Source organism: Candoia aspera, chromosome 7, assembly GCF_035149785.1.
Source record: "Candoia aspera isolate rCanAsp1 chromosome 7, rCanAsp1.hap2, whole genome shotgun sequence".
Classification (NCBI taxonomy): domain Eukaryota; kingdom Metazoa; phylum Chordata; class Lepidosauria; order Squamata; family Boidae; genus Candoia; species Candoia aspera.
Window position 1 is genome coordinate 68,599,135 of NC_086159.1, and position 27,555 is coordinate 68,626,689.

General features: G+C 39.0%; 1 protein-coding gene across 1 annotated transcript in view; it reads right to left on the bottom strand.

Annotated features, from left to right (window-relative positions):
* Positions 1–5,198: 5,198 nt before the first annotated feature.
* Positions 5,199–27,555, bottom strand: part of CDHR3 (cadherin related family member 3) — a 37,392-nt gene continuing 15,035 nt past the window's right edge. Inside the window, 14 exon segments of the mRNA XM_063309359.1 lie at positions 5,199–5,707; positions 7,028–7,076; positions 8,562–8,597; positions 13,440–13,625; positions 16,491–16,735; positions 18,184–18,352; positions 19,966–20,195; positions 21,642–21,740; positions 21,867–21,960; positions 22,578–22,746; positions 23,700–23,889; positions 26,260–26,414; positions 26,956–27,060; positions 27,189–27,283. Coding sequence (XP_063165429.1) covers positions 5,199–5,707; positions 7,028–7,076; positions 8,562–8,597; positions 13,440–13,625; positions 16,491–16,735; positions 18,184–18,352; positions 19,966–20,195; positions 21,642–21,740; positions 21,867–21,960; positions 22,578–22,746; positions 23,700–23,889; positions 26,260–26,414; positions 26,956–27,060; positions 27,189–27,283 — 2,331 coding nt within the window.

A 27,555-nucleotide genomic window follows, 5' to 3' on the forward strand; every position in this document is an offset into this window, starting at 1 on the left:
CCTCTCAGCTTGTTCTGCTAAGAATTAGCTCTGAGGAAGACCAAGGCAGGATGGTAAGAAGAGGTCTAAAGCACAGAAAAGCAAGAAAGGAAATGCTGGTCCCAGCACAGCCTTAAAAAGTCCCCACCATCAGAAAGAAGAGGACAACCAGAAGCAAAGTGGATTGACTCAGTTACAGTAGCCATGAGTGCACTGTTGGAGGAGCTGAAAGACCAGCTTAAGGACAGATTATTATTGAGAAAAATCTATATATGTGGCTGCTAGGAGTCGACAATGACTTGATGGCACGTAATCTATCAGTCAGAAAGATAAGAGTAGGTGACTGTGAAAGAGCCTTCATCAGAGGTCATCAACTAGCACTGACCTTGCAAAAATTGCTGAATTATCAAATGCCACAAGTAGCTCAAATTAACCAAGAGAAAACAAGGCACCCCACTGTTAGATACCTCCAAAAAGGGCCTGAAGATGCAGACACCCTCTGTGGTTTTCCAGAATTAAAAAAAACCCTTTTATAAAATGTTACACAATAGGGCTGGCTGTGCATGCTTTACAAATGATTCAGTAACACAAAGATGAGTCCAGCTCCTCTGCTGTTACTCCCTGAAGTAGGCTGACTTGGGGGTGGGGGGCTTCCATGCATGCTTGGGGAAAAAAAAGCCCCCCCCTTTGAGACCAGAGCTAACTTCCATGAGTAGTCTGAAACGGTCCTTCCAACCTGTGCACAGGGTTAGTCAATGTTTTGAGAAGATGAAGGGTATTGAAAAAGCCCAACTAATGCTTCCAGCAAGCCAAACACATGGCACCCCACCCAGCCATATTTTGTTTTGAAACACATGACTTTCCTTATTTGTGTACTGATGATATTCAACTTTACATTGCCACCCCAGGCTGGACCACTGCTATCCTGACAGCCACAAGTTGGGAGGGAGGGGGTTGAGGTGGGAAGAAAGAATATTAGATTTAGTTAATGTTTGTCCAAAACATTCTGGTTTCCATCTCCAAAAGGCTTTTATAATTTCAAAGCACATTAATTCATTTTTAGAAACTTCCTGAAACTATACAGATCCCAAATTCAAGGCACAAAACATTCAAATGTTTCAAGATTTCAGTGGGGATAACTTAATCTAAAGGAAATAGCTTTGACCTGTCACAAACCTCCCACAAAATGCTTGCATCTTTTCTTGATAGAGATTTTCATTCAAAATCCGATCATCCTATAACATCCCATTTATTTCTATAGTGCTCAGCTCAAATGGATTCTTAGTGGTATGTACAAAATATAAATTCAGCTACATTAATACAATAGATAGCCACCTAGAGGAAGAGAAAGGCATCCACACAATCACCCCATCTTACATCTCATCCCCAAATGTCTGCTCAAATCAGAAGGATGCTCCTTGGGCCTCTGGGGGAAGATGTTCCATGATAAGGAGGTTAAAACAGAGGACTGCCAATGGACCCATGGCTTCTTGTACCCACCTAGGGATGCGACCCTGAACATCCTCTCACTGCATGATGGTCCTTAAGGTAATGTGAAACCAAGCCATGTAGGGCTTATAGGTCAAAACCAGCACTTCAAATTGAACTTTGAAGCCCACTGGCAATCAATGCAGCATCTGGAACAGGGGTGTAATATTTACATACATACTAGTGGCTTTCAACCACTAATGAACTGACTGCTGCATTTTGCTTAATTATAGCTTCTCAATCACTTTGAAAAACAGCCTCATGTTGTAGTCACTTGGAAACCAGAGTGTTTTGGACAAACATTAACTAAATCTAATATTCTTTCTTCCCACCCCGACCCCCTCCCTCCCAACTTGTGGCCGTCAGGATAGCAGTGGTCCAGCCTGGGGTGGCAATGTAAAGTTGAATATCTTCAGTACACAAATAAGGAAAGTCATGTGCTTCAAAACAAAATATGGCTAAAGACAAGGAACTGAAGTCTTCTCTCTTCTCAGGATTGAGTTTTATTGACAAATGATTACTTAATTACAAAATGAACTTTTGGCAGCCTTATACATACACGCAGAGACATTACAGAGATAAACATTTCAATACAAACAAGAACAATTGTATTAAGTTCTTTCAAAGTTATATGGGATGGATGACAACTATTAAGAGCTGCTTTTCTACAGCCCTGCTGAAGACATTTCAAATCTGTGTTGAAGGAAATGGATTGACATGATAGCAGCACTTTTTTCCTTTATCAGAATGTCATCCCTGCAGAAATTTCAGGCATGCTGTTCACAGGAAATCAAGGGAACCAATGGGACAAATTTGCTCCAAAGAGCAACCCTGTGGCATTAGTGATCTTTCACCCCTCTAACAACTGCAGATTCCTAATCAAATCTAGACATGTCAATAACAACTGCAGATTCCTAGCAAAATCAGTAACAGTAATAATAGTTTATTAAATTATTATGCTGCCCAACTCCCAGCAACTTGGGTCTCGACTGCCCAATGGTTGCAAATCACTTGTTTCCTATCTCTGATCTTACGTGGTTTTTCTAATCACTGGAAGACCAAATAAACAACTTTAAATTTCCTTAATTAATGGAATTGAATGAACTGATTTTTATTTAAATGAAATGAATTAAACACCATGCATCAAAACTCATCCTGAGAATTGATGTTCCCCCACATTTATATAATTAGAATAGAGGAATTTGTATAGCCTTATCTTCCTGGAGCTTAAGCCTCTTCTAAAACAGCTTGAACTGGTGATGATAATTATAACAAGCACTAAAAGCCAATGTTCTTTCCTTAAGAATATCCAATGGCCAACTCAAGATATTAGGCTACCAGAAGTAGAAATGAGCAAACTGAGTAAATAATACTGTAGAAAAGCATTGTAAAGGTGCAGATCATTGAGAAAGTCTACCTCTGTGGTCACTAAAAGTTGATACCAACTTGATGGCACATCATCAAAAATCAATCAAAGACATCATTATTACTGGTGTGTAACATTTCCAAATTTATTTACTGGATACTATTGCCACGTGACTGAGGCATTGTTTTTTCTGTACTTAACATACTCCAGCAGTGGACAGCCTGGGATGACTTAAGTCAGCTGTCCCAGTAGCCTTATTTTTAGGCCACTACCACCCCCAAGTCCTCTCTTCCCTATTTTATTTCTACTACCAACAAAATGCTATTAAACACAGTGGCATGACTAAAGTCATGTCTCCACCATACACCAAGTTTGGATGCCATATCTCTCCTCACCTATTTCTCACCCCTTTTTCACTCACCTGTATTGCCACAGGTGAAGGAAAACCAAAAAGAAAATAGGGACAGAATGCCTACAGCAATTCTAACTAAATCCACGGTTCATAATTCATAGAATTACTAAGGTGGAGCTACTAACGAAGGCTATTTCAAGTGGTCTTGCTAAGAATGACCCCCTCAAAGTTAATACTCTGAATCATTTAAGTGGTTTTCCCTGTTCGTATGACACACTAAGCCCACATATGACCCAGTAAAATATGGTATTTGAACCAGGCCACTATATCTAAAATACACTTCTCTAGAAATGCCATTTTTTAATATTGCTGTCAGATCATCATGCTGAAGTTTTTTGCTATCTTATTAAAATGCAGAGCAACAGTCTAAGGTCTGCATGTATAAGCATGGCATTAACCATGCATCAAAGATATCTTCTGCAGAACAGTACAGGCAGTCCTCGACTTATGACCAAAATAGGGACTGGAAAATTCATCGTTAAGTGGTGTGTTCATTAAGTGAAGCACCACGTGACCACACCTGATGTTACGACCTTTTCTGGTGCGGTCATTAAGTGAGGTTCCCCATTGACTTTGCTTGTCAGAAACTGGCTGGGAAAGTCACAAATGGTGATCGTGTGACCCTGGGACATGTCAGGAGAGCTGCTTGGGGCTTGGAGACATTCCAGTGAGGAGGAGGGTGAGCAGAGAGCCGGGAGCAAGCAGCAATCTGAGCGGTTAGAGGAAGCAGGGTCAAGCGGCGAGCAGCGAGAACAGGCGCTGCTGATGGACGAGGATGTTGGACCGCTGCCTCCCCCGAGGGCGAAGAGCAGAGGCGAGCAGAACAACAGAGGCGATTGGAATTCCTCACACGTGAGAGGACATGCCCTCTTCTCGAACGGAGGCTATAGAAAGAGCGCCATGAGCCAGGAGAGGTTGTCAGGGGCACTGTTCATTTATAGATCCTTTGCCTTGCCTTGAATCTGAAACAGAATTGCCTTGTAATAATATTGACTAGGTCCATGGCTAATTACAATTACCTTGGATTGTAGCTTGCTGGAAAGCTGAGTTTTACTCCCTCATAAAGACTAATTATAAGAACATTTTGACTCTGACAGAAATTCTTGGAGCGGGGGCAAATTAACTGAACGGGTGAGGTACTGCTTTTATTGATTGTCATTGTTAATAAACCTTAAATCGTGTCTGTGCGTGTGTGTGCGCCTTAGTCAGAACAGGACAGGACGCTGCAAATACATGCTGGTTGCCAAGTGCCTGATTTTCATCACGTGACTATGGAGACACTGCAATGGTCGTAAGTGTGAGGACAGGTCGTAAGTCATTTTTTCAGCACTGTCATAACTTTGAACGGTCACTAAATGAATGATTGTAAGTTGAGGACTGCCTGTATTTTTGTTCTTTTACAACCAAGTCTTTACTGGTTTTCCTGTTGCATTTTGGGAAGAGATCTGATTTCATTCATCAGATTAATAAAAAGTCAAAGATGCTCTGAAAATGTGTAAGTTGCTCATGTTCCTGTGATGTGTAGTTTTGAGTAGTTGGACTAGATGGTTAGAATTGTTATCATGCAGAAGCTGCTATTGGGGAGCATTCTTCCTGGGTACAGCACAAATCTGGAAGTAAGTCTACAATAATTCTCTGCTGGAGATGGTCTTGAAGGGAATATTCAGAAGCCATTACAAAAGCAACAAGGGCAGAAGCATTCCTTTAGCCTGGGACATAAGATAGTATTAGGAAGAGGTTCAGACTGGCTCTCCCTGAAGCAAAAAGAGAAAGGGATGGTAAAATACAAGCAGACTTACAAAATTCTGTTACTGCAGCCTATCTCCATAAAGTATACTTCTAATCTTCTTGTGGAGTTGGTCTCCTGATCTGGTCTATTAACAGGGCTGACAGGCACCCAGAATAGCTGCCTCGTTTTCTGGGTTACAATCCTATTACACTTGATTCTGTTTTTTAAGATTGATTTTGATATTTTGGGTATATTTTGGGAGAGGGAATGGGGGACCTGCGTGAGGGAATGGGTGAAGGTGATCTTTTGCTCAGCGGGTCTTCTTTTGGCTTCTGTAATTTTAGGTTGCCATTTGGAAAACTTTCAGTCTTTTTGCCTGAGGCCCTTGGTTCCAGGTGATTTTGTCTTCTGGTTTCGTCTTCTGTTTTGAATAGATCATCTGTTTGATCACTCTTGGGAGGTTTCTTCTGCTTAAGATCTCCTTGACTACCACCAGTCTCAGCCTCTGCTTTGGGCAGATCCCTTTTACCACTTTTTGGAGGTCTCAGCTTCTGCTTGAGATCCCCTAGACCACCACTAGCATTAGCTTCTGCTTTGGGCAGATTGCCTTCACCACTCTTTGGAGGAGCTGTTAGTTCTACAAGATCCTTTACTTCAGTCTTGGAAGGCACACTGATATCTTTCCATCTTCGCGCCCCCGATTTTGAATTATATTCATACAGTTTGCCAGTAACTGTGGAGGAAATGATTAATTTAAAAATTCATTTTCAGAGTGGAAGGGATATGATTATTTATGACTGCTTATTTGACTTGGAACCCTCTATAATCTGATGGGATTCTCAGCACGTTACAACAAAATATATAACATAAAATGTTATAAAATAAATAAAATAAAATACTGTGGGTAATATATCCATAAATAGTAAAGCAAAATCAACAAAAATCTAAACCTCCATTTTAACCACCTTCTGAAATGGGACCCCAAGGAGACCAAATTGATCTCAATAGGAAGACTGGTCTAAACAACAGGTGTTGCCACAGAGAACAATGTCTCTATGCTTCATTGCCCTGACCTTGCAGAACTGGGGCACCACCAACACTCCTCCTGCAACAATCAAGTTGCCCAGTTAGAGAATGTGGTCTCTAAAGTGGTTACAGAACATTGTTTCTGTAAAAAATGACAATTTAATCCACAGCAGCCACAACAATTATTTAAGGTGTCTAAAGTTCACCAAAGATTCTTGGGTAAGTTATTAACAAGAAGGGGGGCACAGCCACCAGTGAGGAATAAATGAAATACCAGATAAAGGTACAACACTTCCAACTCAAGAGTAGCCCAAAACTGCCAATGTTTATTGCATAGTTTGTACACCATGCAGGAAAATGGCTAATTCAAGGACCAGCCATGTCATACATCTCAGTGAACTGGCTGCACTTCAATATGGACACAGCAGCTGGTATCATTCACTGGTATCTTTCATAAGCAGAAGGAAGCTCTTCAGGCTTGTCCTGTGTACAAGAGCCTCTAGCATGGACTTCCAAAATGAATCAGCTGTTGCAAGAGGAAAACTATGTAATCAATAGGCAAACTACCTGTTGGATTATAGCAAATACGATTTCTTGTTTCGTCAAACACATTTTATGTAACTACAATTCATTTAAGTTTTAGATATTATCACTTCTTTGTAATTTTAGATATTATTATATCATTTTAGCGTCTATTTCATAATTTAAATATAGACTGCACCCTGGACCTCACTCATAGATGTTAGTTAGGTTGTTTTATAAATGTATTTTAACTCTGTCTAAAATTTATTTTATTATCTATTAAGATAAATTTATATATTCACTATGCACTCTGCTTGTACTGGTTGACGACTATAATAAATTGATTGATTGATTCAGCACGCTTGATAATTTGGCTTTTCTCTTAAATGAATGTGTGGCATTGATATTTGCTTTGGAAGTATAAATGTCTTGCTCTAATAAGACTTAAGCTGTTTAATTTCAAAACCATTTTGCTCTTCTCATCCCCTTTTAGTAGTTGTAATACCTGGGTCTATTGCTTCCCCATCAAAAACAGGATTTAAGTTGGTCATTTCCTAAAGAGAGAAACAAAATGCTAATTTAGTACCATTAATTAAAGTAATGGGGGAAAAAGCTGACCAGAATGCAATCAAGTAGATTTCTACAATCTGCATGTTGTATTATAGCAATTTGGATTTAATCAAAGTTCACAATAAAATAACTGTAGTTTAGGCTACTGCTATTACATATTTGGATCATTTTGCCAAGATGCAGAGATAACTTTTAGACTTTAATGTTATTAATTGTTTAAAAATCTTGATAGGTTTTCCATCTAGAAGCAAACTTTCATTTTGCTTGATGGAAGTAAGAAGAACAGATATTATACTCCAATTGAATTGATATTATGCACACTCCGTATGTTGGCACAAGGCACTGAAGTATGGATACACTTCCCCCTTCAAGATGAGTTGAAGGTACAACTGTCACTCAAGAGAAAGATCCTAGGGTTGGTCCCAAATTAAGAAGCTTTTTCAGATGAGGGTTGAAGATAAAAAAGCAGAAGAATAAATAGGAGGTAATAAAGGAAATGCAACAATTCACTCTCAGAGCGTTTGCCATCAACAGTACTAAAGTGGATCCTCAGATTGATTTATATGTATGTAAAAAAGGGCATGCATTTTGCAAATCAATTCCTTGTAGGGCATCAATTGGTAATGTTCATACTGTTTCCAAGACAGCTCTATCATTAGGCAGTGACCTCAGATGGCAAATTCTGGGAGGTGTTAACACTAGAGCGTGACCTGTCAACAGTCATATGGCAAAAATGGGTGGGACCACAAAACCATGTGGGAGACAGGCTCAGGAGTTTTAATGAGTGAAATGGTTGCTGTAATCATCTGCAAAGGTTAACCAATGATTTTGCCCACTAAAGCCCCCCAACCTTCTCAAAGGAAGCATTTTTGGTCCTACCTACTCCGGGGGCCACAAAAAGGATATCGGAGGATGGTGGGTGCAATGTAGAATAAGAGAGCAGGACACAACCATAAGGTTAGTCTAGCATCTTTAAACTATTCTGCTGCCTTCAGGTGAGCTAGAAAATGCTGCCCCAACATCAGTGTTATATAAAAAAAATCAACTAGCAATTCAGGCAGGATATATACTGTACATGGACTATAAACCACCTTGGAATGCGGCAACTAGGAAGTGATTGAGCATTTCTTGTTTATGTTTTGCCAAGGGAAGTGTGACTTCCAATTCCAGGAAGTCTTGTGAATTGAACTAAGGGTGTGAACTTTTAAACTGGATCTAGAAAGACAAAAAGGAAATGCAGCTCTAAATTACTTTAATTTTGTGCTGTTTTCCACTGTTAACTGCTTTGAAGAGGGGAATATAAATTTTTATAAAAATAAATGATCAAGATTAAGCAGGAAGGAAAGAAAGAATTGCAGTATCTTTCCAGGCTGTAATGTAAACCAGAATAAATGTTGGTATTATACTAACCCTAAGTAGGCAATGGTATACTTTTTAATTTTTCTATTTCAATTTTAAAACACACTTACCCATATTACTTCTTTCTTTGTTTTCTTCACTTTCTTCTTTTCTGTAGGAAAAAAAATCATTATGCTGCTTTTCCTAACATTTAACTTTATGAGATAAACAAGAGGTAAGTTAAAAGTATCAAATCAAATCAAATTCTTTATTACAGGTCATCAACCTAGACTAAATAAGAGTTACTACATAAAACCTACAGTAGAGCTAAACAATAGAGCATACAAAATAAGACATACAAGATAAAAAGTTAAAAGTAAAAGTTAAGCACTTTCAAAGAACTTAAATTAATATACATGTGCAATGCAGATTTTAAAAGGGGCGAGGCTTTGATTACCCAAGTTGTGCCCACCTTGACTTTTCTCACCCTCCATGGACAGCTCTCCATGAACTCCTGAATCAACTTGTCTTAAACATGCTTAATGTTAGCTGAAACTTGTGCAACTAATAACATGAATAGACACTGATCACTTAAGTTATTAGCACCCAATAAGACTTAGGAGAATATCAATTTATGATTATCTCTCCAATAGATAGCTGCCTTTGAGTAAATAGAAAAAGAGTTTGTGAAATCAGTCATGCATCTTGAATTCTGAATTCTCATCTGATTTGCTGAAAATGCTCTCTCTCAGCCAGGGAACTGAAGAAACATCCCCACTCTTTCCAAAATTGTCTACCTTTCCTAAAGAGCAGAAGCATTACAGTAGGCCTTCATCATTAACAGCAGGACACTGCTTGTATGTATTACAGAATTCGTATGTACTGTACTATATTAGGTAAAGGGTAAAGGTTTCCCTTGACATTAAGTCCAGTCGTGTCTGACTCCAGGGGGCAGTGCTCATCTCCGTTTCAAAGCCGAAGAGCCGGCGTTTGTCCGTAGACACTTCCGTGGTCATGTGGCCAGCATGGCTAAACGGAACGCCGTTACCTGCCCGCCGAAGCGGTACCTATTAATCGGCTCACATTTGCATGTTTTTGAACTGCTAGGTTGGCAGGAGCTGGGACTAGCAACGGGAGCTCACCCCGTCACGCAGATTCAAACCGCCGACCTTCCGATCGGCAAGCTCAGCAGTTTAACCCGCAGCACCACCGTGTCCCTGTGCACTGTACTATATTACATAGTGTATATTTCCTTTGTAAAATTATATTTATTCCCTACTCCAATTCACCGTTTAAAAAGGTACGTACACATGACTTAGGTCAAATGTGGAGAAGAATGCACAATCAAATGAGCAAACTCAAGTGATCTCTGTAGAACTGCCTTTGAAGAATACTCAGAAGTTTCAACAGATGAAGGGTGTCATAATGACTGCCATACGTGAAGTGGGCTATGGTGTCATATGACCTCACCATTTCCTGAAGGAAAGTCTCCTCTTCTGTGTAGCTACCAAAATCTGAGTCTTCTCAGATACTTCTCCAGATACTCTTACAGATGAGATGAAGCGGATGGAAATTAGGGAGAAAGTCTTTTAATGCTGGAATTATAATTACAGAACGCTCTCCACAGACATAATGCACCTGTAGCTTTGTGGTAACCAGAGCTCACATTAAATATTTGGAAAAAGTGCAAAGACTGATGAAGGTGAGGCAATGCTATTCAATACTACACATGCTATGTGTTTCCCAGCTCAAGATGGTGAAAAACGGCACTACTGAGTTTTAGACAGCATGAGGTACCAAGTTGTGTGCCTTTTCCCATAATCCTTCCCCCTAACAGGACTCAATTACTGATGGAATGCCAGTTGGTGAGTGTTCAGACAGGGTCTTCTTCACTGTGATGCTCAGACTCAGGATTCTCTGTCACAAAAACTTATTTTCATCCCTCTTTGATGATAATTCAGCCTAATTATTCTGCTGGATTTTCAAATCCATAATCTGGTGTTGCTTCTGATTTTTAACATGGTCCTATCAGATTGTTTTTTAAATTTTAAAAATTGAATTCCGATTGTATCCGTTTTATCACTCTGAGCTACCTTAACATTTGAGAACTCTTCGGGACTGTAGCATAGGTGGGTAACATCCACACACAGATATACATTCAGTTTATTCCTAATGCATCTTTGAACTAGCAAAAAGACATAGACGTGAAAGTCTGTATATATATGATAAGAGGCTTTAAATTTTGACTGATTATGTGCCATCAAGTTGGTGTTGACTCTTAATGACCACATAGATAGATCTTCTCCAGGATGATCTGTCCCCAACCTGGCCCTTCAGATTTTCCAGTGGTATACCTATTGCTGTTGATCATCCTCTTCATTTTCCTTCCACCTTTTCCTGCACTACAGACTTCTTAAGAGAATTCAGCCTGAAGATTATATGTCCAGAATATGGTAATTTGAGTTCAGTAATTTGTATCATGAGTGAGAAATCTGGACTGATTTGTTCTATGATCCATTTGTTTGTTTTCTTCACTATCCATGGTATTCTGAACAGTCTTTTCCAACACCAACGTTCAGAATGTCAACATTCTTTCTATCCTGCTTCTTCAAAGTCCAACTTTCACTTCCATAGAGTGCCACAGGAAAAACAATTGCCTACACTTTTCTGATCTTTGGAGGTATAGACTCATCATGGCATCTGAATATCTTTTCCAAGGCCTTCATTACTACTCTACCAAGTGCTAAAGTGTGATATATTTCTTGATTGCTGGTTCCTTTACTGTTGATAGTTGATCCTAAAAAGCAGAAGCTATCGACCACTTCCATATCTTCATTGTCAATTCTGAGGCTGGCTCTAAGTTACATATCAAAATTCTATTTTGCTCTGTTAAAATTACAATATTATATCTGCAATCTAATCCAGTTCACAAGATTTTAAACTGTGTGATTCTAGGTCGAACTGCAACCAAAAAACATATAGAGTTTGAAAACATTGTTAACATATTAACAGTGAGACAGTGTTTTCAGATCCAGGAAAGCAATAAAAAAGAACATACCTGGGATGTCTATCCTGTCATAAAAAAAGAGATTATTATTATATTAATGGTCATTAGACAACAGAGTAAACAAAGCAGGATTGAAAAGTATTGACAACAACGAGTTCAAGTTTTGGAGGATGGACACACACTTTAGTTTCTGCCAGTCTGACCAATATCATTTTTGAGCAATATAATTAAATGCTCAGGAAGACCTTAAAATTAAAGAATTTTAGATTTAAGAATTTTAAAATTAAAGAATTAAAAAGACCTATCGGCCGACCTCCAAAGAGATGGGAAGATCCAATAGTCAAGGACTTTGGAGAAGAAAAGCCAGGATTTGAGACGAATGGAAAGCAAGTTGCAACCAGCAGGACTCTGTCCAGTGACAGTCTGGTCAATCAAGGTGATCAAGGTGCTAATTAAATGCATATGCAAGGTGAATATTGTGCCCTTCAATAACATGTGACAGCTTAATGTTTTAATGCCTTTGTTTTGGGGGGGGGGAAATATGATATGAGGGATTTTAACATCCCATTCCCCATTTTCCATGTTGTTGAAGATAATGGAAGTTGTAGCCCAAGAGCATCAAGTTGGGGAAGACTGTTTTAGGTTGTCCATCCAGCTAACATGTTTATTCCTGTTCCAGAATATCAGGGGGATTGTAAGCAGTTGGTTTATAGCGCAGCAACTGCATAGCTGTTGTGTATTTCTTGCACGAGATCCAAATCTTTCTTGTTTTACATACATACATTTTTCAAATTCAACAATAGGAATAGTGTGTGATCAACAGTGTGATTAGGAGCTATAGTGGGCCTTGAGTTCAGTAAAGTAGATGTCATGTATCTATGGAATAAAAGCTTATATAGTATCAAGGAAGGTCCCTTAGTTCTATTTGTATAAACATATATTTGAGAGAGAGCTCTCTGTAAAATTATACTTTCTGGAAATACTTTCTAGAGGGAGTGGAAAACTTTATATTCATTAACAATAGTTCAGAATTAAGATCAAATTGCTCTCAGGCCATAAGATGCAGAGACTGGGTTCGTACAATAAAAACAAGTGATAGAAAGCAGACCTAAAACACCATTCCTCAACTTGGTTGCCCTCTAGACATATTGTGAGAATTATAGGAATTGAAGCTGAACATTTTAGAAGGCACCAGGTTAGGAAAGTGTGATCAAAGCATTCTTCAAATCACGAACTTAGCTTGTGTAGCTCCTGCACATGTTACAGAACATTTTCTGCTTGCAGAAATCAACAATAGCTAGTGTATATCATTAAAACAAATTACTATATTCTGTAATACATTTCTTAATTTCTGTTGTTGAAAATTACCTAAATTAGGCCTCTATGTGAAGCTCAGGTCTATTGATCTAGCACTTTTATCTCAGCTTTCTTGAATAATTGTTAAATTTATATCCAATATTAATACAACATTCATTCTTTTTCATTTTGGGTATTAAAAATATACTGCTGTGAAAACATACATTCTACCAACTTTTCAAGCTTCTAGGACCTGGTTCAAATAGAGTGTTAAGCCATAATGTCATCTGTTTGGTGTTGGATTAGTGCAGTTTCTCAACCTTGGCAACTTGAAGATGTGTGGACGTCAACTCTCAGAGCCCCCCAGCCAGCATGCTGGCTGGGGAATTCTGGGAGTGGACGTCCACACATCTTCAAGTTGCCAAGGTTGAGAAACTGGATTAGTGTGTTCTGCAATTCCAGTCCATTCTGATTTTTTCAACAAATGGTAAAGAAAAAAGATTGTGATGTTTGAACTCAACCTGAATTTAATGCATTTGGGTTGCTTAGAAACGTAAGTATAACAGAACAATTAGGGGTCTCAGACCAAAGATCCGCTACTCTAATCTCATTAAGGGATATAGATTCTTAATGGGAGTGTTCCAGAACAGAGGAGATATACATTGCAAACACTGTACTATAAGTTGCATGATTTTATTTCAGTTACTTACAGTGGCTTTTTGTCAGCTTTGGGTTTTGGTGGGCAATGGGAACGGAGGTATTTTGCCAGCAAAAAGGTTAGATACCCAAGCAATCCAAGCAGCAACAGACTGCCAAGGACTATGAAGAATGGCACATACCAAGCTGATGAAGCATAGACATTTTCTCTGCTGGTCACAATGGTAACACCAGGCTTGTAAGGAAAAAATGGGGGTTGGAAATGAAATTGTTCTTAATTACCATGAACTCAAAAATATTTTCTTAGGTGGAGATCAGTACCATACTATTGCATGGAAAGCTCATTTGCCTAGTGATTTATTTAGGAACACTAATTTTAAGTTAGCAATTGTCATATATCATACCTGTCCAATGAACACTGCTCATTAGCTTCCATAACACCCTGTTTCTACAGCTACCATTCCTTTTCATTCATGGATCTTGCTTGCTTGTAAAGTGGATAGTGGTGGTACTCTATCTTACTGAATATTAGGGCTGTGCAATGCTCCAGATTCTGTTCCAAAAAGGGCTTTAGAGTTCATACAAGCATAACACCCATCTGTAACTCTATAAAGCAGGTGTATGTTTTCCCAGGATCTCATAGCAGTTGCAAGGGACAACAGCACAATACCAGGAAAAAATGCAGTTGCTTTAAGGAGCTGCCAACTGGGGGTGTGGTCAAGCTGCTGTGAACCCCAAATAATTTTTTTCTAAATTATTTTTAAAGTGCTGCACATACAAACTACATAAGTACCCATTATATGCCATGACCCTGCGGGATTTGCCTAACAACGGCAACTGAGACTGCTGCAACTGCTGTTGTAAGTCGGCGTGGTCACATGACATCACACTTTATGACTGTTTAGCAAAGGAGTTGCTGATCCCAACTACCGTTGTTAAGCAAGGACTACCTGTATTGACAGACATTTGGGAAGTGCTGTGTAGCCTGATCAATACTGTACCATACAAGGAATGGACATACTATATAAACCCGTCTCTACTGTTAACCAATTTGGTACTTCAAAACAGACCATGCTGTAACTAATATAGATTTATTAATAACATTATTTAGATTAATAGCCAGCCTTTCCCAAGTCTGCAGATTAATACTATCTCAAATAAAGTGGATCCAGCTGTTTCCTTATTCCTGCACCTGCCCAAAGCTCTTATTTTTATTTTTTCATTCATATGTTCTGCATAAAGTCTTGAGGATTATTTTCCTGCCCCATAGGTTATACTCAGAAAAAGCCTCCTGTTTTTCTTTGATTGCAATGAGAATGCAAGGAAATCAAGAGAACAGATTTTTCATATTTTTTCCTATGTTTTTTCTCTACTTGGGAGTTTCTTGCAAATATTTCTGGCAAAATATTATCACCATCCAAGCATTTCTAAGACTGAATTACCTTTGTTCTTCCTTTCTGTCATATGCTCAATAAGTGCTATTAGAATAGTTGAATATTTGACTTAAGCAACTATTTGGGGTTATGCAAAAATCTTGTCTGATCTCTCACAATATCATCAAAAACTTGTAAAAAATTCTGCAATCTCACATAAAATTTTACAAGGTTGGAGTGTGCTTGTGTGTGATCTGGTGGAATTTCTTTTCAGCTATATCTTTTTAATGTGGGATTCACAAACCCGTAAATGCCACGTTGCTATTATCTAAACTGAAATTCCATAAATGTGCTTATGTTATTCACACTTGGTTGCTATCTTCTGCCTATCCTGGGCAGAGCTGATGCTGTATCAAGTAATCATATTCAAAGCCACAATGGAATAGGTATAGAGTACCATTTGACTATATAAGAGTTGACTTGCTGCATTAAGTTGGAATTTTATGCATTTCCAGGTAAATACATTTCAGAGGATGGAAATGGCCTTGAAGGCAAAAGTGGCTGCGTTAGGGAAACACAAACTTAGCCCAGAAAAACAGGAAGGCGTGAGAAAGAAACTCCACCTTGACTCTCTTTGGTATATGAGGGAGGGAAGGGGAAATGCTGTCCGGCTTTCAAAATTCTGTTATTATATCAATAAGGTAGAGTTCTAGTACTTCTTGTGTCTATTCATGAGCTGGTCTACCTTGAGGGGCTGTCAGATACGAGTAAGTAACAGTTCTGTGCCTGAGCCTGGCACCCTGGGTGTGGGATGGAGCCTGTTTCTTGTCTAACGTTGAGGGCTTTTTATGATTTATTGATTTATTTATTTTCCACCCCACCTTTACTATTTTTATAAATTACTCAAGGCGGCGAACATACCTCATACTCCTTCCTCCTCCTATTTTCCCCACAACAACAACCCTGTGAGGTGGGTTGGGCTGAGAGAGAGGGACTGGCCCAAGGTCACCCAGCCGGCTTTTGTGCCTAAGGCAGGACTAGAACTCACAGCCTCCTGGCTTTTAGCCCACTGGACCAAACTGGCTTGCTGGTCTACATATGCATACATGTAAAAAGCTGGATTCTCTGGCTGCAGCGTGTTTTATTTCTTGTTTATTTACTATTGTGTGTGGGTGTGTGTGTGTGTACACATACACATATAGTATATTAATTTGTTTTTAATGATGTGAGCTGCCCAGGGTCATGTACTTGAGATGGGTGGCCATATAAATTGAATGAATGAATGGATGGATGAATGGATGACTAAATATATAAATAAATAACTTTGACTCCAATGTGTGGGACTATATATTTCAGGGATGCACAACTTCTCTCAGTTTAAAGGTCACACCTGGCCTTCTCTGGAATATCGGATCAGAGACACTGCTGTGAGATGGGTGGCCATATACATGCCTGTGAGATGGGTGGCCATATACATGGCATGCAGGAATAAATAAATACATAATCAATGTCACCACCCCCACACAGTCATCAATCTGTTTGTAACAATCAGCAGGTTACAGGGGTCTGGTAAAAATGAGTCAAGATGGTAGCCACAGTGGTGTAATTGAAGCCCCGCCTGTTTTTTATGCATGCACCAGGCAGACCTTTGATTGTGCCATCGTGGCCACCATCTTGCCTCTTTTTTCCATACTTTGCAGATGATCCTGACAACCAAGCAAACTTACTGTGCTAGGAATCACAGTGGTAGGGCTTGGAATGACTCTGATGGTCAAGGTTACCGTGCCAGTTTGAACACGAACTGTAGCTCTTTCGGTTCTTGATAACAGGTTATCATCTGTTACAGAAACTAACAGCCGGTATTCCCAAACTCTGTCCAGGCCTGTCACATAATCAAATGGAGTTGCAAATACCAGCCTTGAGATATTCGAGCCAGCGTTTGGTGAAAAGGTGAAATGGTTATTCACATTACCTAAAAGCAGAGCCAAAGACAAAATGCAGAGAAAAATATATATTTCAAAAAATAAATGAAGATAGCTGGTGATTTAATTCACTGGAAGGTGGTGGCTCTCTGATATGAACCAATTAACGTAGTGATTACTGTATTTCGCTGAAATCTTAAAGCCGGAGTTTTCCTCCCAATTGATATGCATTCTAAGTATGTGAGAACAGTTTATGGTCAATTAGAAACTGGAAGTGTTTCTCTACCTTCCTGGACTTGATCTGCTCTTAAGCTGATCTCTCCAACTCACCCCCCACCCCAGCTGTTAAATATTATGTAATAAAAATTAATTCTTTAAACAGCTGCTTCAAATGAACCAGACAAAAGCAGCTAGATAGCACCCCAGCCCAAAGCCGTATACAGCCTCAAAAGTCATCTGATCTCAGTTGCTAAACATTAATGGCATAATTTCCTGCAATGTTGTGATGGGAAGCACACCAAAGTTGTATTAAGGCCTGTAAATAAGCTTAACATATTTTTTAAAAACCCAGACCAGAAAAAGTTCTAACCTCAACCCCCTTGCATCATCAACTTGACAAGTGTAGCCCCTGCCCCCTGCCAGAAATGTTAAACTCCCCTGTTAAAAAAAGGACTTCAATACTTTCCTTCAAAAATGCTATGCGTATGTATAAAAAGGCAGGGATATACATGACGAATGCATTTTTGCGATTAAGTTCATTATGCATGCTGAAGTGTCAATAGCTTTTACAGCTTCTTGCAGGTTAAAAAGATAGTAGCAAACAATTTTTCAATTACATGCAAAATAATTCTTGTCGAGTATGAACAGGAAAGCCTTACTTTATCATTCGAGCCAACTGGCAAACTATAAGTTCAGATTGCTGTGTAACCTCACAGCACTGAGAGAATTCTTTTCGGTATTGATACTCCCCTAAATGAACTACAAGCATCCTATTAAAGGTGTCCAGTTTGATCCAGTAGCTGGATCACGAAAAGGCTGATGACGGAAAACTTGTCTGGAGCTAGTGATCATTCAGGGAGAAATGATCTCCTAGTGGAATCTAGATCAACTACATCTGGCATTTTTCCAGAGCTTTAGTAGTGTCAGCCTTGCAAGGCAGTCCAGACAAGAAGCACACCCAGAAGTACTTAGTTCTAACTTTATTGTAAGGCTAAATTAACAGAATCTTGCAAATACATCTCCCCCGCTTGCCTTTACAGCCCAAGAAACTAGGGAGGGTCCCTTCTGAGATGTTTGCCATGCCCCCATTCCTTCTGCAGGTTCTGCTGCTGCTTGTCTGACCTTGTCTTGTCTGCAGCCCTTCCTCCTGTCTCCCAAGGTCATTCCCACCTACCATTACAAGTAGCCACCAATTCTAAAACCCAAATAACATGTGTTATAATGTATATTCTACTAGCAACTAATGGCATAAGATATTCAAAGAAAAAGGATAAAATACCTGAAGTAATAGTGTATCGGAATGATCTCGGACTTGAATCCCGATCCACACAAGAAATACTGAAACCGTTAATAATGCCCAACCTTAGATCCACCGGCATATTCAGCAACTGTGAATTAGGTGTGCACTTTGGTGGTTCATCATTTGCTTCAAGAACATTTATCATTACCTAAAGGAATAATTTGAAAAAATAACATCTGAGCAATCAAGGCGGCTTTCTAGTCTATAGATTCAGGGTGGGCTCTACTAGTAGATGCAACAGAGCACTTGGATCTGAGCAGCAGATACTAAGAAAGGGGACGTCATGGCAAGCTCTCAGAGGACCAACAGCTTGGAGTAAGACATAACTTATCAGTCAGGGAGAGGCGACACCTTCATCTCAAGCAACACAACATCTTGTATCAAGCACTGTACTTTCTGAAGAGATCTAATCCACTTCCATCCAGCTTTGCATATGACATAGTGTTATATATTATTACTACATATTCTCAACCACCATGAGTTCCTCCAGATGTGGTGGCATGCAAGCATAATTTTAAAATGGAGCAGAGATAAAGGGCCTGGTCTGCCAATTCTGTCTTTATGTTAGAAAAAGTGCTTGAACTCTGATCTAAACAAAAGAACAAGAAAAGGGAAAAGAAATGCCTCATCAAGAAAAAACTGTGCTTCTAGTTTGAATCAGTTGGTTATGAAGGTCCTCAGAGTAGGTCTCCTCTTCTGAGGGTATGGGAAAAATTGAAATGAAAATGCCACTTGTAAAATGTGGACGTTGCGCTGCAGATCCACAGCTGTGCCACTGATATGTGGAAGCTGAATGCGATGGTTTTTAAAGTGCATGGCATGCCCTGCCACTTCCATTGCCTTGTTCTGTTGCAACAGATCATGAGAATGCTAATACTTATAACTCTGATAGTAGATCCAATGACTGAGCATTTATCTTAAACCATCAGCTCTGCTCTGGCTTGAAGCATTGCCTTAGAAAGTATTGAATGCATCCAACAGGAATTTGAAAGTGCCTTACAAATCCCAGAATCAAGGAACTTTTGATGGACATTGTGTAGTGCAATGTAGACTTTTGGGGTCTTCTGCTACTTCATTCTTCCCCACATTCTGATGTCAGCATGTGTTTTTCATAGTACAGGTAGTCCTCACTAAACAACTGTTCGTTTATAATGGTCCAAATTATGATGCCTCAGAAAAAGTGCTTTATGACCTGTACTCACACAACTGTGACAAAAAATTGTACCACCCCCGCAGTCACATGCGATTTGGGGACTTGGCAGCTGGCTTGCATTTATGGCCGGATGCAGCATCCTGCAGTCACGTGATCATGATTTGCAACCTTTTTTGCCAGTTTCCGGCAAAAAAAAGTCCATTGGGGAAGTTGGATTCGCTTAACGGCCAGGATGATTCACTTAATGACCCGTGATTAACAACTGTCGTAAAAATGGTCGTAAAATTGGGTCTGGTCACACAATGATTCACTTAATGACCGTACCGCTTAACAACCAGTTTTCCAGTCCCTATTGTGTTTGTTAAGTGAGGACTACCTGTATAGATATCCACATTCTGAATTGGTTCCATTTTGAAGATCCCCTGTGATGCAGACTTCAGGAAGGCGATGCTGAGAATTAATAACCCTCCCCCAGTTCAAACAAGGTCATGCACATTTTCCTTCTATGAATGTCACATCTGGCAAGTCCTACTGTGTTTCCTACCGAGGAAAGAAATGTAGATTGCAAAGAACAATAAGCTCTGCATTCAGCTCGCTAGTTTACTCACAGATGAAATTGCGTTCTTGCCATTGTTGTCAGAAGCTTGCACTTTGAGGATGTGCACTTGACATTCTTCATAGTCTAATCTCTTTGTATTCCTCAAAATCCCCAGCTGGGGATGAATTGAAAATAAGTGTGTGACTTCCACACTGCTTTCTCCATACAAAATTGAGTAAGATATTCCAGTGGAAGGTACATCTTTGTCAGTTGCAAACACTCCTCCGATAAAGGATCCAGCTGAAATGAAATAGCAGCACTTTAAGAAGACACACAGGCAGTTTTGTGGGTGTGTGGTATGTGCAGAGCTTGTGCAGACTTCAAAAAATGATTCAGAAACAGTGCTTCAGATCAGGGGTCAAAAAATCAAAATGGCAGCTACAGCTGCATGGTCAAATCCCCACCCCTTTTTAACACGAATCTGTAAAGTATGTTTAAAAGGGGGCATGGCTTCAGTCACATAGTTATAGCCACCATCTTGACTTTTTTGACATCTTCCATGGACTCCCTGCTTCAGACTGTGGACACTTACAGCAGTTCTCTGCTGTTCATTGAAGTACCCCAAGTTTTTTTAGGCTCCTATGGAAGCCTGACAAAAGAAATTTAAATAATCATTAAAGTTAATAGGACTCCTAAAAAAACAAGTCATTTTTTTCCAGGATTGCAAAGGGGTCTTAAAAACATTTGGGATGCTTTAAGGAATAATAGGGAGATGCTATGCTGGCCAATGGTACGTGGTACTTCTGAATCTCAGAGTGTGTGTGCGCCCATGAGCACATGTACAATACTAATTATTATTTATTTAATTTCTGTACTGTACTAAAAAGATGAAAATCAGCAACCTCTTACCACCACATATGAAACCACTTTAAATTGATAAATCGGACTGAAAAGCACAATCTTTATGGGTGTTTTTGACTCTCTTAAAGGCATATGAAGTCTATCCCAGTATTTATTCTACATTTTTCTATCCAGACATCAAAACAAGCTGCATGGAAAATATACTGAAGAACTTGTGAACTGAGAAGCCAGAAGAATCATGATTTCCTTTGGCTGAGACTTAGCTAAATTACTGTTAACTTTGACTGTTGTCATCTTAAGGGTTTTGAGGGGACTGGAGCGGTAATTTATGTAGCTGCTGATTTCAGGGATATCCTGAGGGCCAAAAAAGTCAAGATGCAGCCACAATCATGTGATTGAAGCCCCGCCCCCTTTTATAACACACATAAAAAGGGAAAGGCTTTGATTGCATGGAGGTGGCTGTCATCTTGACTTTTTTGACCCCCATGGACCATGCTGGCATATTTTCAAAATCTTTGCTGATTTAATTTTATTTATTATAAGTTAATTCATGCTTTCTTTAAAAAGGCAAGATAGGTGTTTTGGAAACAACATTACAGCTTTCATACTGCTATGTTTACATAGTGATTTTAACAGATGTTTGTTTCACTGACTTTCAGAAAGTTAAAAAAAACCTTTAAAAAAAAAGAGGGAGGGAATAGGTGTATTAAATTCTGAAGAGGCTTCAAACACTTCATTCCAATGGTTTATTTGGTCTTAAAAAAGCATTCGCCCCAATAGAGCTGTCTGCTTGACTGATACAGAGAAGTTAATAGACTCAGCATTCGTCTGAGAGAATTCTATTTTATAGCCTTGTAAATTTCTGAAAAAGTTACCATAACTTACGTGATGTTGTTTCAGATACATTAAAAATGTACGAAGAGCTATTGAAGACTGGGTTAAACTCATTCACCGGTTTAATTATGATGTAAATGTAGATTAGCTCTGTAAAATACAGCAAGGAAGAAAAGCATGAAGGATGACATAGAACTTCAAGTCCCATTTAAAGAGATCTCTTCTTCCAAAAAAAGAATGGGGAAAAAGGGGGCTGGAAGGAAAGTTGATACTCACCAGAAAAGTAAGGCCAAGAAATATCCCGGATGACGGTATTCAGGATATATTGTCTCTGGTCTGTTGTATTTTCCAAGTTTAGATTTCCTTTGAGCTTAAAGGAACATACTTTCATTTGATTGCTGTATTATTTTTCTTTACTGTGATTTGTTATCACATTTTTCTATCACTTCTGAGCTGCTCCAGGGGGATTTGTAGTCTTAAGGGGCATGGTGATAAAAATAATTAAGGGGGGGGAAAAAAGCTGGCTTCCTGCATAATGCAGTTGTGTAGAACTGTGTTCCATATAACTATGTCTCAAATACAAAGTGACCTTGATTTGATATTTATGGTTCTATTCTGGTTCTTCCTTAGGAAAGTGGGGCTGTAGCAACTCTGTGGTCCTCCTGAAATGTGTCAAGAATCTCAACGAGTCTAGATTAGGTTAATATTCAGTGGAATATGTTTTGGCTTCATTCTAAATAAATTGCTTGATTTTGCTTCTTAATACTTAAAAAGTCCTAGCCTTAAAGTTCCAATTGGGAGAATGTTTTTTGATAACGGTCTTCTTGAAATAGATGAAACACTTACATGTCTCCACATTAAATCTTGAGCAGCTTTAATGCTACTTTGATGTGAAATGTTTCCCTCACCGCACTTCATATGCTGATCATAATTGAAAAGGCACTCATTCTCCAAGTTTAACTAATATAAAGCAATTAAATAGCAGACCTTAATTATTCCAGAATGAGGAGGATCCTGGGTGAATTTATTACTTCCAACTCCAGACAGTTCAGTGAAGTTAAACAGGTTGTTTGGTGACTCAGCATCAACATCTTTACAATAATTCTGTAAATTTATAATTTCTAATCCAGGGGAGTCCATTTCAGAAATTATCTTCCTACTTAAGAAAAATAAATTAGCTATGGAATTTATTCCAGGTTTTCTGGTTCTTTGCATACCTTTCTTAAATGTCTAAAAGAGCTTCTCACATGTTAGAAATACCATTTTTCTGGGAGCATGATCACATCAGAAAAGGGATGAGACTAGGAGCACCTGAAGAGGTCTTTCAATGATTTTTCATGGGCCTTGGAGGAAATTATTATCCTTTCTTTGCTGCTCTTCTTCCCACTTTTTAGCATCAATATAAACAGGGGTATCTGGGGAGGGGGTTGTCAAAAAAGTAAAGATAGTACCACAACCATTTGATCAAAGCCCTTGCAATGAACTGCAGAGCATTTACAATTAAATGTGTGGGGTGGTATAGAGGAGTAGCATAGCTGTTGGGAACTATATGTCTATTGAGGTTTGTGAAATGGCATGATTAAAGTGATCTCACACATAAACTTATTTGGCTTTCGTCTTTTGTCAATCTGCCAGCCCAATCTAGAATCCGACTAAGCTTTCTGCAGTGTTATAGAATTCCACACACCTGCATCACAAATCAAAAACTAGGTGGAGCTTCAGTTGGCCTCCATCTTGATTTTTTTCACCATATCCTGCAACGCCCCCCACCTTCTAGAGGAAATGTGCCATAAAGGTGTTAAAATATTGACATAAAGCATCAAATATCATCTCCTTCTCATCCTTCAATAAACCAGAAAGGACAACATAGAGCCCTCACTTATATGTGCTGCGCATACCCCCTCAACTGTGCCACCAGAAATGACCGGATCATTATAATTAATATGAAATAATTGCCTCCTTTAAATTACTTTAACAGTTGGTAATGTTACTACCTAATACACAGTTTGATACACTGAGCACTAGGCTAAAAAGTTTGAAGTGTTTATCCTTAGCTCTAATAAAATTGCCTGAAGTTTAAGGAATTTAGAGAGTACAAAATATTATTACCTGTGATTGTATTCATTGCATATTGGTGGATTGTCATTGATATCTTCAATAATTATAAAAATACTGGTTTCAGCTGTTCTTCCACGAGTAGGGCTATCCTCAACATGAATTATCAAAGAAACATTGGGAGAAGTTTTGACTGGAAAAGCTTCACGATCTATCCGTCCAGCCACCAGAACCGTACCAGTTACTAAAACAGAAATAAGCCATAAGCATTTCCAGGGGCAAGCACAGATATAATCTTTGATTATGACAGAAATAATTTATATTTGTTTAGTGAGGTTGTTCCACATTTTACCCACCTTGGATCTATACATTCAGCGTGTTCCCCTTTCCGGTATGAGATTTATATCGTTGCTAACAAAGGTGCCCACAGAAAGTCAGGATGGTGTCTGCAACCTTATGATCAAAGCCATGCTCCTTTTTCATCTATGTTGCAAAGGAGAGGGGCTTTGATTGCTGCCATCTTGACTTTTTTGACCCCCCCACTTTCACTGTTTATATTGTTGCTAAAAAGTGGAAAGGAAAGCGGCAAAGTAAAGATCATAATTTCCATCAAAGGCCATGAACAGTCATTAAAAGCACGTTAGGGACTACTGAAATGGAAGAGAAAAATTCAATCCATTAATGAAAAAAGTCAGCAAAAAGTTGATCGCTGGCTCCAGAAATATTAATTTTTATAATTCAAGATTCTTGAAGAGAAGCTGTCAGAATTAGCAGGGGAGTTGGAATTAGCTATCCTTTTGCAAACTTAAATTGACTGGCCTATCAGTGCTTATTTGTACTCATTAAACTTTATGAAACCGCACAGGAATTCCCTATCTTTTGAACAACTCCACATTACACCCTATGCAGAATGTTATATGCCATAATGCATTTCTGGCAACAGGGACAGGAACCATGAGTATTATAAATAATGTGGCTATAGCTGTAATAAGTATGCATCTAAAGCTGATTTTATTCAGCCATTTAATTCAGCTCCCATTAGATTATTTGATAGATGTTCTAATAAAGTATGAAAAATGATACTGCAAGTAATACTTTTCATTATTTAAACTTGACAGGACTTTGAATTTTGGTATGAATCTTATCCCCTTCCAGAAATACCTTCTCACCCCACACATGCACATATACACTCATTTCCTGAAAACTTAATCTGTTTTTGTCTGAACATTGTGGCTCTGTTTGAATGTCACAATAAGCCATTATCTGTTATAAGGAGAATGTGGTACAATGACACTTGGTGTCACTTGTAACTGTCCTCATTCTTGTCTCCTCTACTGGCTTGACTGCAGAGAAGAACTTGAAAGCTTTTCCTGCCATGTTTTATTAATAATTAATTGATTATTTTATTAATGATAAGTCTAGTGTTATGTCTGAACCTCAAACTGTGGCTAGGTTAAACTATGATTTGTTGAAACAAGCTATCCTCCTGAGCTTTGCTTGGAAACTGGCTTTTTCAACAAACCATAGTTTTAGCTGTCATAGTTTAGTTCGTCAAAATGGATTTGAGAAGGTTTTAGACTTTTTTGCGTGAAACAGAAAAAAACAATCTTATGATATATGGTTTTGATAATTAGACAGGATAGATTATAGAAAGAAGAGAGACATGGCAATAAACCATCCAAATCAGGCCAAGCTGATGGGAAAGCCCAGCAAGGAAAACAAAACCACAGAGCAAGAAGGATTTGAAAGCCATCTAGTCCAACACTTGCTTGAAGTAGCAAACTTAACCCTTAAAGCACACCCAACAGATAACTGGCCAGCTTCTTCTCGGAAAACTCAAATGAGAGAGACATCTCCTTCCTGGATCCATTGGCTGCACTGTCAGACCTGTCAAAGTTAAGAAGTTAAACTAGCTCGGCTGCAAAAATCAGGATGGCCTGATTAGTAGGTTCTGTGTCTCTTGGCTGCCTTCAAGTGGTCAGTCAGAAATTTGCAGCCTACGTATGGTTGGCGTCTTCAACTGTACAGGCGGTCCTTGACTTAGGACCACAATTGAGACTGGAATTTCCATCGTACGTTGCTGCAGATGTAAGTTGAGTCACCATGTGATCGGACCCAATTTTATGACCACTTTACAGCTGTTGTTAAGTGAATCCAGCTTACCCAATGGGTGTTTTTTGGTGGAAAACGGCAAAAAATATCACAAAATGCAATTGTGTGATTGCGGGACCCTGCAACCAGTAATAAATGCAAGCTGATTGCCAAGTGCCCGAAATGTGATCATGTGACTGCAGGGGGTGGTGCGACATTTTGTGACACTCGGAAGTGCTTTACAGGCAGTAAAGCACCCATTCTGAGGCCGTTGTAACTTCGGACCAAATGGTCATTAGTCAATGACTACCTGTAACCAAACTTTTTCATTTGGTCTTTTCTTGTGCAGTAGCAGAGAACAGAGATCCATCTGCTCCCAGCGTCACCACCATCTCCATCCTCTCTTCTTCCCACAAAGCATACTGCATTCCTTCCATCTTGTGGGACCGGTTTTCCACACTCCACAACTTTCCCAGCCCTATAGCTCTCCTCTGGATTCCATTCAGTCAGATAAATTCCTTACCTGGATTGATGTAAAAATTAGGGATCGCTTCAGGAGCACCCAGGCTGAAGCGAAGGCTATGAATAAAATCTTTACCATCTGGATCCTCAGCTGTTACATTGGCAACAAAAGTTCCTGGTGGTTTTTCTTCAAGAATCCTGAAAACATTATTTTTCCTACGATAGATAAGACAATACAATTGGATATGTTTGATCAGGTGACGCTGATATTACTTAAAATGTAACTGGTATTAAGGGTACCAAGGGTTACAATATAATAGTAAAAATTAATTATATTTAATATATCCAGTGCTGGACCTTAGAACATATCCCTGCTTCAAGAAGTTGTCTTCTTCCTCTCCTTCTCTTAATGAGAAGTAGCAGATAGGCCTCTCTAAAATGGTGCATGAATGCAAACAGGAAAGTCAAGATGACCGCAGCAACCACAAGATTGAAGCCAGACCTTTTTGACTCACATTACCAAAGGGCAGGGCTTTGATGTGCAGTTGTAGGCACCATCTGACTTTTTTGACCCCCTCACAGATGCCCCTAGAGGCAAAGGTAAGCAAGTATGGGCTTTTCTTCACGACATAAAATGGAGCAATTTATAGCTGATTTTTTTTTTTTAATCTGATCTCAAAGCACCATCCAGACCTCTATGCTCAATTATCAAGCCTAAAGAGAAAAGTTTTGATGCAACTGGGATTTTTCTACTTACATGTTGAAGACAGGGTTTTCATCGTTAGTGTTTATGATATTGACCATCAGGGTCCTCGTAACACTAACACCGAGGTGGTCCGTTATGGTAACATTTAATGTATAGCTGTCAAAACAAAATAAAACATAAAGTATCCTTCTGTGGCTTAGATGCAGGATTGCTCTACTAGCCAATCCTTGTTTAAAATATCAAATCATCATTTCCTGATTTCTGGATCATTAATATGATCTTACCTGGTTCGATCCTTCTCAAAATCAAATGACTTCAAAGTAGAAACCGTTCCAGTTGGAGAAATTGCAAAGAATGGGAAATCTGAATTCAGGGAAAACTGGAAGAAATAATCAGATGTAATGGGACCATTTGTGACATAATATGTTTATTAAAAATACAAAAAGCCAGCACAATCAGTGTTCCCACTTCAGCTGGGAGTCTACTCGTAGTTAATTCTCAAGTTACTTTTCAGCACATTATGGCCTCTGTAGACCATTCCCAGATTGCATTACCAACGCTTGGTGGAAAAAGAACGCCAATTTCCCCTTTTGTTCAAAAATAGGGATAAAATGAGTATTTTGTTGCTTTAACACACACACAGACACACAA